General features: G+C 53.8%; 1 protein-coding gene across 1 annotated transcript; it reads right to left on the bottom strand.

The window, feature by feature from the left end:
* Positions 1-7,249: 7,249 nt before the first annotated feature.
* ZNF408 (zinc finger protein 408) lies at positions 7,250-12,696 on the bottom strand. The gene is made up of 5 exons (NM_001193157.2): positions 12,648-12,696; positions 12,081-12,358; positions 11,138-11,199; positions 10,655-10,914; positions 7,250-9,576 (listed from the first exon to the last, which is right to left on the bottom strand). Exons 1-5 carry the CDS (start codon positions 12,694-12,696, stop codon positions 8,066-8,068), a joined length of 2,160 nt encoding a protein of 719 aa, NP_001180086.2. The 3' UTR covers positions 7,250-8,065.
* Between the last annotated feature and the right edge of the window lie 25 nt (positions 12,697-12,721).

Here is a 12,721-nt window from a genome sequence, read left to right as displayed (position 1 = left end):
GTTCCTACTTTTGCACTTCATATAAACCGAAACCACCAGCATATACCTGTTTGGCTTCTCTCACTCAGCACGTCTCTGAGGTTCACCTCCGCTGCGTATATCAGCAATCTGCTCCTTTTAAAGCTGTGTAATATTTCATTGCATGAATATTGCAATTTCATTTACACATTCACCTGGTGGGCTTCTTGGGTGGTGCTAGTGGTAAAGAACCCACCTGACAATGCAGGACGCATAAGAGACACGGGTTCGATCCTTGGGTTGGGAAAATCCGCTGGAGAAGGAAATGGCAACCCACTCCAGCATTCTTGCCTGGAGAATCTCAAGGACAGAGGGGCCAGAATTAGGCCTCCATGCGGGGCTATAACAAATGGTACTGCTGTGGATGTTCGGGTACAGGTCTCTGGTGTAGATGAGCACTGATTTCTGTTGCATACAGAAGATCCAGGATGGGTCCCAAGGCAGGCATTTGTTTTGACTGAGACACTTTGATAAATAGTCGTCCTGAGTGGTTGTACTGGTTTATACTCCCACCAGTCTGAAGACTTTCAGCGGCTCTTATCACACCAGCTCATCTCTCCACTTCACAGCAACCATTCTGAGGGATGTGTCGATGTCTCGTTGTGGTTTTAATTTGTATTCCCTGTTGACTAATGATGTTGAGCCTACTCCATTTTTTTTTTCTGTCTTGTAGTGGAATGGTGAAAAGATCTCACCTCATTAATTTCTTTAAAATCTCCATACGAGTAGGGAAGGGGGTAGAGCTGAAGAGGGATGTAGTTTCATCCTTCCTGTGTTTTTTTTGAAGGGGGCCCCGCCCCCTCACTGTGGCCATGCGGAACTTCCCAGACCAGGGATCAAACCTGTGTACCCTGCACCGCAAGCGCAGAGTCTTAACCCCTGCACTACCAGGAAAGTCCTCGTCCTTCCTGCTCGAAGGCAGGCGCTCTTCCTTCTGCTGAGCAGCAGCCTGGGCCAGTGCTGAGTCAACCTGAGTGGGAGGAGAGGGTGTTGGCCAGGACACAACAGGCCCCCTTCCCCTGCAAGTTCCGGCCGAGCGTGGGCTACTGACTGCCCTGCCGGTTCCCTCACTGTCAGAAACCCCGTCCTGACAGCCAAGTACCGCAGCATGCAGGAGAGTGCTGGCTTGGGAGGCTGGTCCTGGGGCTCACTACCTGTAAAACCAGAAATGCAACAACATTCACTTTGCAAGGCTGTTGTTGAGAAGCTTAAGGTCACACTGGCCTCTCCACAGGCTCTTCTTTGGAGCTGCAGCCTCGTCAAGTCCATGGCACGCTTGTGCACAGACACGGCTGTGCGGGGGCAAGCCATGGCACGCTTGTGCACAGACACGGCTGTGCGGGGGCAAGCCATGGCACGCTTGTGCACAGACACGGCTGTGCGGGGGCAAGGCTTGGCCATGTCTTCCTGGAGCTGTTTTCAGACGATGTTCCCAAGGAGAAAACATGAGATTTGGTTATAAGGATTCCTGCTTTCCCAGGCTTGTTCCTGGATTTATGAACCAGGATGATGAATTTACAAGCCGCGATAACCCCCATGGCCATGTCTATGTAGAGGGGACAACTTTTCTGACGAGAACTTCACTTTGAGCATGTCCAGACATCTGGTCCTTGGCAAACGCGGGACCCAACCCAAATGGTTCGGTTGGTTGTCAGCACAGTTAAGAACGATGGGTTGGATGGCCAGACTGGGTTCTTTGGTCAGGAGACAGACGGTGTGGATACTGTGGAGGCCATGAGCACTTGGAGCCAGGGATGGCAAGACCAGCAAGAAGACTCTCAGCCATTCTGATTTTTTTTTTTTTTTTTTTGGTAGTATTTTCTGGGCCATGCCACCCAGCATGTGAGATCTTAGTTCCCCAACCAGGGCTTGAACCTCCGTCCCTTACATTGAAGCATAGAGTCTTAACCCCTGGATCACCAGGGAATTCCCTTTATGATCAACTTGATTTTGTGTTTTATCTTATCTCCATGGTCCCTCTTGTCCCTGCAGAGACCACCTCCCAGCGCTCACATCCTGCTGTGTCTGTGCTCTCACTGTAATTCTTTGAATTCCAAATACCTCTTGTCTCCTTCCAGGCCTAGTTGGATTCAGTTTACTGTTGTGAAGTAAAAACTAAATTACTCCCCAAAGCGTGTTATGTTTGTAAAGTCTCACAAGGCCTGCCGCACAATAAGCACTCAATAGACAGCATGGATTACGGGATATGATGCAACAAGGAATCCACAATGATGCCAATGAAGGGTTCTTCCTAAAGGAGTGAACCTGGACTGGATCAAACCTCCCGATTTAATTACTAGTTTAGAGGACGGACAGACAACAGAGGAGTGAGTAAGACACTGACCACGAGGAAGGAGGGACATCTGACAGGACAAATGACCCTGGTTTCTCTAACAAATTCATGATGTGGAAAGGAAAGGGGTGGGTGGCAAAGACCATTCAGAAAAGAAGCATGAGAAAAGGCCTAACAGCAAACGCTCAAAGGGAACAGAACGACCATGACTGGTTCAGACCTTTGAACACGTCAACTGTAAAAGACTGATTTTGGACGAGTAAAATCTAAACATAGGTTAGATATGCAATGCTATGGAAGAGTTATTTTTAGTTTGCTGCATAGTGCTTTTAAATCCTTGTAAGTTACAGATTATATGTAGGAATTTACAATAAACAGATGAAACAAGCAGGGCAAAATGTTAATGATCATTAAATCTAGGTGGTAGGGATTGTTACATTATTCTTTTACATGTGTTGTGTCTGAAAACGTTCATGATGAAAGTGGACTTAATTCCTTAAGAAATGGAGGCAGGGATTATCAAGTGGGTCCTAGTTGGACAGCCTCCCTGCTCTCTTGAGTGAACACAAGCTGCACCCACTCTTTATTTTGTGGAGAGGACCGGGGGAGAGCACCCCTCTGTGAATGTGGCTCTGGGGGGATCCGAGAATTCTGAGGGACAGGGTGGCACTTCCATGGGTGAAGGGCCCCCATGTATCAAGCACAGGCTCAAGCCTCAGGGCCCACCACAAGCCGCCCAGCCTCCAGGGACCTTTTCCCTGGAATTCTCTGGGGCCAGGAGGTACCTACAGTTAAGCTTGTCATTCCTGCTTTTACCACAAACACATACCTGCACCTTTCAAGCAGGTTGAATTTTCCTCTTGAGAACAAGGCCATAATGAAGGGTTGCATGTTGGCATCAAAAAAAAACCATGGGGGAAGCCAACATTATGCCGTAAAGTAGAGCTCTATAATCATTGAAAACAGCCAAATTGTGTTCCAGGACAATTACAGAATTGTAATTACAATAGAATTACAGAATTTCAGAGCCGGAAAGATCAGATATTACTAAATCCAGACATTTTGAAACCTAGGCCTCTGGGCATGTACCACATGGTGGCCTGTGTTTTTGCATATTAAAAAAAAACTCAAAAAATTATAAAAGTAATTTTTATGTTTTTCCCCAGGAATTCCCTGGCAGTTCAGTGAATAGGACTCAAGGTTTTATTGCCGAGGACCCCGGTTCAATCCCTCATTGGGGAGCTAAAATTCCGTAAGCTACATGGTGGGGCCAAAAAATAAAAAAGGAATTTTCCCCCTTTTGGTTGAAATTATATCTTTTTAGTGGTTGCCTTGTCTTTTGTTCCTTAAGCTGATTAGCAGTTTTCTATTTTCTTGCAAAAAATATAAATCAATTTCTCTTACATTTTTTTAAAAAAAAATATAAGACCCACAGAAGAAAAAGCGAGCCAAAAAAGGCTTCATGATGAAGCTGACATTGGGATCCACTGATCTGGTCGTTTCCCAGGTCATTGAAGAAAGGGAGCCTCAGAGTTGGGAAGCTAATGGTCAAGGTCTTAGAGAGAGGTGGTGATCCAGCGAGGACCAGGCTCTGCCTCCCGCCTCCTGGGCGATCGGTCTTCTCATATGACCCCGTCCTGACAGTTTGGCAGGGTACAGCCTAACTGCACTACACACTTATCCGAAGGGGATTCTAAGACCCTCAGCGGATGCCCAAGACCATGGATAGTACTGAAGCCTGTCCATACTGCTTTTTCCTATACTAACAGGAGGGTCGTCTACACTGGACGAAGAGTGGGAGGGCAAGAGACTTCACTGTGCTACCTAGAATGAGTTCACAGCTTAAAATTTGCAAATTATTTCCAGAATTTTCCATTTAATGCTGTTGGATGGGAGTTGACTGTAGGTAACTGAAACCATAGAAAGTGAAACCAAGGTGGGGGAGGAGGGGATGACTGTATACCCACAGGACGAGTACCTGAACACAGAAGTACTGAGTGCTGCTGACCTAAACAAGCATTACCTACAGGCAACGTGGACCTCAACCTTGTCCTCAAGGTAAGGGGGCTGGGCCCAACACTGTTCTTTAAATTTGGTTAGCTGAAACACAAGATCTAGCTGCCTGACTAGGGATGGAATCCAGACCCCTGCATTGGGAGTGCAGTCTTCACCGCTGGACCACCAGGGAAGTCCCTCCAATACTATTAGTAACCAGCTGCAACTTACTAGGTGCTCAGCATGTGCCAGGTATGTAGTACTGATGAGGCAGGTACTACGGCTGGTCCCATTTCCTGGATGAGCAAACAGAGGCACGGAGAAGTACCTTGCTTGAGTTTATGCTGCTAGTTCAGGGTGAAGCTGTGATCCACACCTGGACTTGTCTAGTCCACGAATCAAATTTTATTGTATTGTGAAGATTTTTCTGACAGTATTAAAGCTGCAAGTTAGGATAAAAGACCCCTTGTCTCCCGCCCTTTCTGATGTTTGCTCAGCAGCTGTACACACTGCGTGGTTCGATCTGTGAAAAAGCTTCCAGCAACATTTTCATTGCAACTTTGCTCTACAGCAAGCAGCAGCATTCACATTCGGTGCTAAGTACACCAAACAGCTCAAAGTGACTCCATCAGTGGATGGAGAAGAGAAGTAGGGAATAAAGGACTCCGAACACTGTAATCACACAGGAACTGTTTTGGTATGTGGGAGGGGATATTTTCTCAAACCATATTCCCATGATGTTTTCCCAAGAACTGTCACTGCATTTTATTTCCATTGGAGAAGCACTGAGGTGGGCTTCAGAAGGCCTGGGGCCGTCCTGGTTCTCTTCACTGGTCTCATGCCTCCATGGGGGACTTCTCTCTTGGCCTCTGTTGTCTTATCTGAAATGGGAGGAAGTTGGATGATGCTCTTTGACACCCACTCCCACTTCAGCCGTCAGCGCTCTGAGGACAGGCTGCTAATCCAGGTGCCTCTGAATTTGGTGACATGATCTGACACTGCTCTGCATCTCCAGGGACAATCAGTGCAGAGAAAAGGCCCCCATCTGTGTGAGGATGTACCAAAGTGGGAGATAAACATCCCAGCTTCTGGCCTGAGGATGGTTGTGGGGATTGACGGGCCTTCCCAGCAATCCACAGTACCCCTGTTTCCCCGCAGTTCAATCTCAAGCGATAGTCATGTCCCAGGTTACCTAACACTGGCTAGACACAGCTGAGTGGTCACTTGAGTTGGAATGACCTGCCCAAAACTGCAGATGGAAAAGAATAAGACCTACCAGGCTAAGTCAGGGGGTTGGCTGACTCAAAACTATTATTAGAAGCTGTTTTTCAGGTTTTGGATGGTGTGGGCTTGCTTTCCGCAGATCGTCACCGTCTCTCCATGTCTTCCCTCTCCTTGGACAATCTCAGAATGACGCTCTGCCAAGAAGTTATTCAGGCTGGGTGGGTGGATGAATGAGTCAGTGGCTAAGCAGGAGACACACGGCTGCTTGTGGCGCCATGATCAAGAGATGGGGAGCCGGAGGGCATGCCACGTTGCAATCCTGGCTCTGACTGGTCTCGGCTGGGACTACCCCGCTCTGAATCGGTTTCTTGTCTGTGAAATGGGGGGCACAACACCCAATTTGCAGGCCAGGAGGAGGGAACAAGAATGTGAGCTCCCTGTCTCTCTTGTCTCCTCCTTCTCAGAGCAGTCTCCAGTCTGGCTTCCAGCTGCCCTCACTCAGCTCACTGGCAGCTTCTGCAAATTTCCACCTTCTCAACAGGCACAGCCATCGGCGCCCTCCTCTTCCTCCTTGCCAAGATGCTCTTCCATCAGTTTCCATGACTCATACATGCCAGGTTCTCCGGTTTCATCAGAGGCTGCCTTAGTCCCTCCTGCGGGGCTTCCCCTCTCCCCACAGGTGGTGCCATTTCTGCTAACTGGCAATCTCCTCAACCCAGCCCAGCCCAGCCTACATCACAGCTGTCCTGCTCCCACCCCAGGGCCACCTAACTTCCTAAGTCAGAAAGTGGGAGCCAGAGCTTTCTCTCCCTCTCTGAATTCAGTCGCTTCTACCTTCCAGAGAACATGTCACCCCAAGCCCTGGCCACCACCTACAGTCGCTGCCCAGCCCGTCTCCTTCCTCACCCTGCCTGGGCCACGCTGGCCCTTGCTCTTGCTTGAACTCGCTGGGCCCTGGCGGCCCTGCTCCCTCCGCCTGGAGCCCGGCTCTGTCTGCAGACAGGCTCCCTCCTCTCCACGGTGTGGTCTGTCTACTTACTGGAGGCCTTCCCTGATCACCCTCATGGAGTCTCGCTCCCCATTCCAGCCCCTCCTTGCGTTACTCTTTGCTGCAAGGGCCGTGACCTGGTATGTATTTGTTTCCTGGCTCTTTACAGAAACAGTTGTTACTGCTACCCCAGACGCCCGGCACACAGGAAGCGCCATTTGCTCGGTCAGTGACCACTCCCACTGCTGCCAACTCTCCCCGCCACCTCACTGACTTTCCACACCTGCCTCTCACCCACTCATCCTCTCCAGGGGTTTCTTTAAATACCAATCTCCCACCCCCCTGCTCACCACCCTTCAAAGAGCCCCTCAACGTCCTGAGAATAAACTCCAAACTCCCGAAGCAAGGCCCATGTGAGCTGGCCCTGCCTCCTCGCCCCTCGTTCCGTTCCAGCCACGCTGGTCTCAGGGGCTCACGCCCCAGACCCTCACCAGGGTATTTTCACAACCAGCTCCCCACATGCCCACCTTGCCCCGCACCGACTCATCCACCACATGGCAGCTGAAATGCAGGGCAGCAGAGCGTGGAGGGCAAGAGCCTGACTCCCGCGCCAGACTCCATGGGTTTGAATCTCAGCTCTGTCACTCTGGGCAGGACGCTGAAAGCTCTTCATTCCGCTTTACCTCACCGGACTGCTGTGAGGGTTATATAAGTAAACTCACAGAACGGACTGGCCCACAAAGAAGGGTGTTTATTATCATCTCCTGTGGGCGCCCTCCCTGATGCCAAGCTGACCCACCCCATTCAACAGGTTCACAGCACTGGGAAGCACTGCTCCTTGAACTCCTCCAGTGCTCTTCGCTCCTGCAGACCCGTGCTCTGCAAAGCGCGCCGCCTGTGCCTCATTCACAGCCGCGTCCCCAGCAACTCGGGCAGGCCAGGCCCACTGTGTTGATTCAAAACACATGTTCGTTCTTTGCTCTTTCCCTCCACAGAGTTGCCTTTGGCCAGACGCACAGAAGGTGCAGACCTGGCCCCAGACACCTGGTGAGCTCAGCACAGAACAAAAGCCACCCTCACAGCCCTTAGGTAGGGACAAAAGCTGCCAGAATAACCTTCAGTCTGACCCAGAGACTTGTGAGCAGTGAGCCAAGTCTCTCTGGCCTTTTAACCCTCAGAGTCATCCTGTTTAGGACCAAAGAGAAGTACACAGATGTCCCTCGGGGAGCTGGGTGGGAGAGACAGAACCTGGTACTACGTGCCCAGGCAGGACCACCTCCGCAATGATCAAACAGGCACCTCGAGGAGTTCCCAGGGAGGCGGGCAGAACAAGCCCCCTGTGGGCTGACAGGAAAACTTCACAGAAGATCCGTAAGTGGTTCACCTTATTGAGGGTCTTGGGGAACAATGTGGTTGTCTGGAAACAGGAAGGGAAGTCCCTGACCTGCTTGTCACAGACTGGCCTCTATCGGGAGCCCAGAGAGGAAGCACACCCACGCTCAGACACCCGAGCCTCTCTCAGAGCTCTGTGGGGTAAGGCGAGGCTGTCAGCTGCCCGTCTCCACCTCCACCACCTCCGCCCAGGTGCTGAAGCCCAGGTCCTTGTGGATGAGCACCAGGCCGGGGGCAGGGCCCGGCTCCTCAGGCGCCACAAAGCACTTCTCCTGGCTCTGGGAAATGGTGACCTCGAAGATGTCCCGGGCCGGGGTGCCGTCCCCTTCGCTGCCTGCATCCTGCAGGAGCACCACGGTGGGCTCGGATGTGGCGGGCGGCTCGCAGGGCAGGCTGGCGGGGGCCCCGGGCTGGTGGCTGAGCTGGTGCCGCCTGAGGCTCTGTAGGAGCGCGTAGCCCATGCCGCAGGTGGGGCAGCGGTGCGGCTTGTCGGCCAGGTGGGATTTGAGGTGGCGCCGCAGCTTGGTGGCCAGCGTGTACGCCCGGCCACACTGCGGGCAGGGGAAGGGCCTCTCCCCTGAGTGCAGACGCTCGTGGGCGCGCAGTGTGTGCGGGTCCCGCAGCGCCTTCCCACACACGGGGCACAGGTGGGCCTCGCCCGTGTGGGAGATGAGGTGGCGCCGCAGCTCGGGCCGCTGTGGGAAGGCGTCGGCGCAGTGCGGGCAGCGGTACGGGCGCTCCCCCGTGTGCAGCCGCAGGTGCCCTCGCAGGCTGCCCCGCTGGCGGAAGGCACGGCCGCAGTGTGGGCACGGGAAGGGCTTCTCGCCCGTGTGCAGCCGCATGTGGTTCCGCAGCGAGCCCTGGCTGGCCAGAGGCCGCCCGCACACCGGGCAGGGGCACGGGGTGGGGGCCGCCGCCGCCTGGTGCGTCTTGCGGTGCAGCCGCAGGGAGGGCCGGCGGGCGAAGGCCTTGCCACACTGCTCGCAGGTGAAGGGCCGGGCGCCGGAGTGGACCACCTGGTGCTCTCTGAGGTCCCGCCGGGTGCCGTAGGCCTTGTCGCACTGCGGGCAGGGGAAGGGCCGCACGCCGCGGTGGCCCAGCGTGTGGGCTCTGAAGCTCTCCTCTGAGCTGTAGCTCTTGCCGCACTCAGTGCAAAGGAAGGGCTTGTGGCCCGTGTGCACGAACGCGTGCTTCTTCAGGTGGCAGAGCTGCAGGAAGGCCTTGCCGCACTCCCCACAGCGGTACCGTCGGCCCTGTTTTGGGGAGCCTCCCGCCGGGCCAGGGGGGCTCCGCAGGCGTGCAGGGAAGCCAGGGCGCTGCGGCTCTCCAGTCGCCTGGGCCCCGGGCTCTGAGGTCTTCGCTCTGGGTGGGTGCTGACCGCTGGGGCTCCGCAACTTCTTGACCAGGTGAGCACACAGCTGGGGGGCCCTGTCAGAAGAGGAGGAACTGGCCTCACCCCTCGCAGGGCCCTGCTGGGGAGCGGAGCTGCTCTGAGGCTCAGGTGGCGTCTGGGTCTGGGGCGGGTCCTCCTCGTCCACGCTGTCATCTGCAGGCAGCGGGCCAAGTGGCTGGTTCTCCTTGGGAACCGGGGGCTGGGTCTGGGGCGTAAGTCCAGGGCTCACCACACTCTCTGCCTGGATGCTGGGGGGTGACTGGTGACCGGGATCTGCAAGGCAAGAGAAGGGTGCTGGGCTTAGTAGAGACGGTAGCAGGTGGTCATGGTGGTCTCACCAGGAAGTTCTAAGAATACATCTTCTCCTCCTCCGCCCCTGAACCACGGAGGGAGCCATGACACTGACTCTTCCCTGGAGCATGAGCCACGCGCTCTGTTTCTGGCCAGTCTCAGGGGCCTTCTGGGGAGACTCTCCCGAGAACCGCGGTGTTCTAGACATCTGAGTGATTCCTAGAGAAGGCCATCCCAGAGTGCCCTCGTGCTCCCTTTCGGTACAGGCAGGCGTTTCTGATGAGCTGAGACCACCACCTCCTCAATTTAGCTCCTCTGAAAATAAAGGAACCCACATCCCCAGCCCAGACAGAAAAAAAAAGTAAGAAAATTGGGAACTTTACACACAGCTTGCTGTCTTCATCCAGGTAACCCTACTATTCTGGGAAACTTAACTCAGAAAGATAAAACATGCAAACATCTATACAGCTGACCCTTGAACAACGCAGCTCTGAACTGCACGGCCCACTAATACGTGGATTTGTTTCAACAGAAATTCAACCACAGCACTACGCAGTCCCAAGTAGATGACTCTATAAAAGCAGAATCACCGATACGGAACCTTGGATACGGAGGTCTAACTGTAAGTTGTATTCAGAGTTTTGACTGCCCAGAGGGAGCCAATGTCTCTAACTCCTGTGCTGTTCAAGAGTCAACTATACTGTTCATTCCATGGAAAAGACTCATTATTCATCAAAAAGAGCAGCCAGTGAGTTTACATCCCCAAACTCCTTAAACCTCTCACCTGAAAATTCTAGTCTTGCTGCCTCCATGATCCTAAGCCCCTGTCATTATGTCATGATCCTTAACCCAAGCCTGATCATACCCCACCCCTATCCCATACTGGAAAATCCACCTTATACCACACTTTCAAATTTCAACAAATATCCAGGCTTTGCCCTTTCCCCTCAGAAAAGCTACTGTTCTCCCCTGCCAGCTTACACCGTGAGCTCTGCTTTATCTTATCAACACAGGTAATTCAGGTGAAAACGTGGGAAGCCAGCGTTTATCTGGCACATACCTGGGCAAGGTTCCGCTGCATCCTCCCCAGGGCAGGCCACTTCCTGTCGCAAGGCAGACTCCACTTCTGTCACCACTGCTGCGGACGACGCTTCCTCTAGCCTGGGCTGGGGGGGGCTCGGGCCCTCGGAGGGAAGCTGGGGCCACAGCCGCAGCTCAAAGCCCGGCAGCACGCGCCGGGACACCCGCAGGTGCAGCCTCTCGCCGATCCGCACCGGGGCCACGTTCCCCTCGCCCTCCAGCCTGCCCAGCTGCACAAAACTGCAAAGCAGAGCACGGGCTAGCCCAGGAGCTCCCTTTCCAGCGGCCCTCCCTGAAAGCCCCAGCTCCTGGACAGTCTGAGTCCTAGAGGACCCCGTGCCTCTGGGAACACTCACTGCAAAAGATCCCTGGGTGGGACTTACAGACCACTTCCGGCTCCACCCCCTGCCACTACACCAGGCCCCAGAGGAGCATCTCCACTACACACTCTCCTGTAACTTACCTAGTCCAGCCTGCACTCTGCTCACAAGCACACACGTCTCCCCATGAGCCTAGTGACACGTCCTGAAATAAACCAATAAAAGTCCTTCTCCCACGTGCTGGAGGGGCCAGGGTGAAACCAACAACAACAACAAACCCTGATGGAAGCTTTCCTGAGACAGATCTAAGATGAAGTCCCTGGGAGGTTAATTGTCGCTGGTCTGCTGCTCCAGGACTACGCTGTTTGAGTTTTCATTCAATAAAGGCCAAAACCAAAAAACTGTCCCTCACCTCCTCCCAAGGTGTGGCTGCTGCTGCTAAGTCGCTTCAGTCATGTCAGACTCGGCAACCCCATAGACGGCAGCCCACGAGGCTCCCCTGTCCCTGGGATTCTCCAGGCAAGAACACTGGAGTGGGTTGCCCTTTCCTTCTCCAATGCATGAAAGTGAAAAGTGAAAGTGAAGCCGCTCAGTCGTGTGGAGGATTACTAAACTGAACAGCACAAGCAGTAAGACTTACCTATGAGTTCAATGAGGCACGGCACAGAACTAGTTATATGACAAGGCTTTAACTCCATGGCTTTGTAATTCCAAAAACCTTTGCTCTTGACTTTTGGGACTACTGACACTCCTCTAATTCACCTTTTCTTTTCTTTTTTACATTTCGGCAGTGCCACAGTGGCACGTGGGACCTTGGTTCCCAGAGGATAAGGGATGAAACCCCTGCCCCCTGCGGTGGAAGCAGAGAGTCTTAACCACTGGATCGTCAGTCCCCTCTACTAACCTACCTTTTAAAAACTTTTTGCACCTCCTTAGTTACCACAAGAGAGGGGAAACAATCCCCGAGAGACCGGGCACAAACCACCTCCTATCTCTTGAAATACTCTGCACCTTCTAACAAACTGGAACGTTATCTGGAAACGTCTAATTTTCAACCATGATGAGGAGACGCCTATCCCTCAATACCTCCTTCCGCTTTGGTTCCACTCCATTTCCCTTCTGCTCGGAGACAGACCCCTCTTCCAGCGGCCCCCAGAGCAGTCCCGGCTGCAAGGGCTCGCCGACACACCAGACCCCCAAGCGCTGCTCCGCGGTGAGTGAGGGGCCAAGGGCCAAGCCCCGGGGGAGGCTCTTCAGAGCGAGGATGGCTCGGGTCGGTCCGGGCGGGACGTCTTTGAGTCCCGGTGCACAGCCTTCGCTGGGAGGGCTCCATCCCGACTCCGGGCCCAGGCGTGGATCGGGGGCTGCGGGGAGAGAGGAAGCGGCCCAAAAGGTGGTGGGGGTGCCGAAAGGTGGGGTGAGGAAGGAAACGCGAGGTCCAGCTAGGCTTTAGGAGTCTGAGGGATCTCTAAGGGTTCCAAGAGAGCCCTCCGCTTTGAGGGCTCTTAAGAAGGCCCCAGCGATTATTCGGAGGGCACCGGAGGGGGACGCCAGGCTCGGGATGAAACCGGTCAAGGAAGAAAGAGTTGACCAGAGAACGTCCGGGGTTGCCAGAGCAGAGCGGAGGGTCGGAAACACCCGCAAGTCACTCACCTAACTGCAGTCTCCCCCTCCCCAAGAGCAGCTCCTCCGTCGCCTCCATCCCGGGTCAGAAAGCCTCCTTCCGC

This window comes from Bos taurus, chromosome 15, assembly GCF_002263795.3.
Source record: "Bos taurus isolate L1 Dominette 01449 registration number 42190680 breed Hereford chromosome 15, ARS-UCD2.0, whole genome shotgun sequence".
Classification (NCBI taxonomy): domain Eukaryota; kingdom Metazoa; phylum Chordata; class Mammalia; order Artiodactyla; family Bovidae; genus Bos; species Bos taurus.
This window is presented reverse-complemented; position numbering and strand designations above follow the sequence as displayed.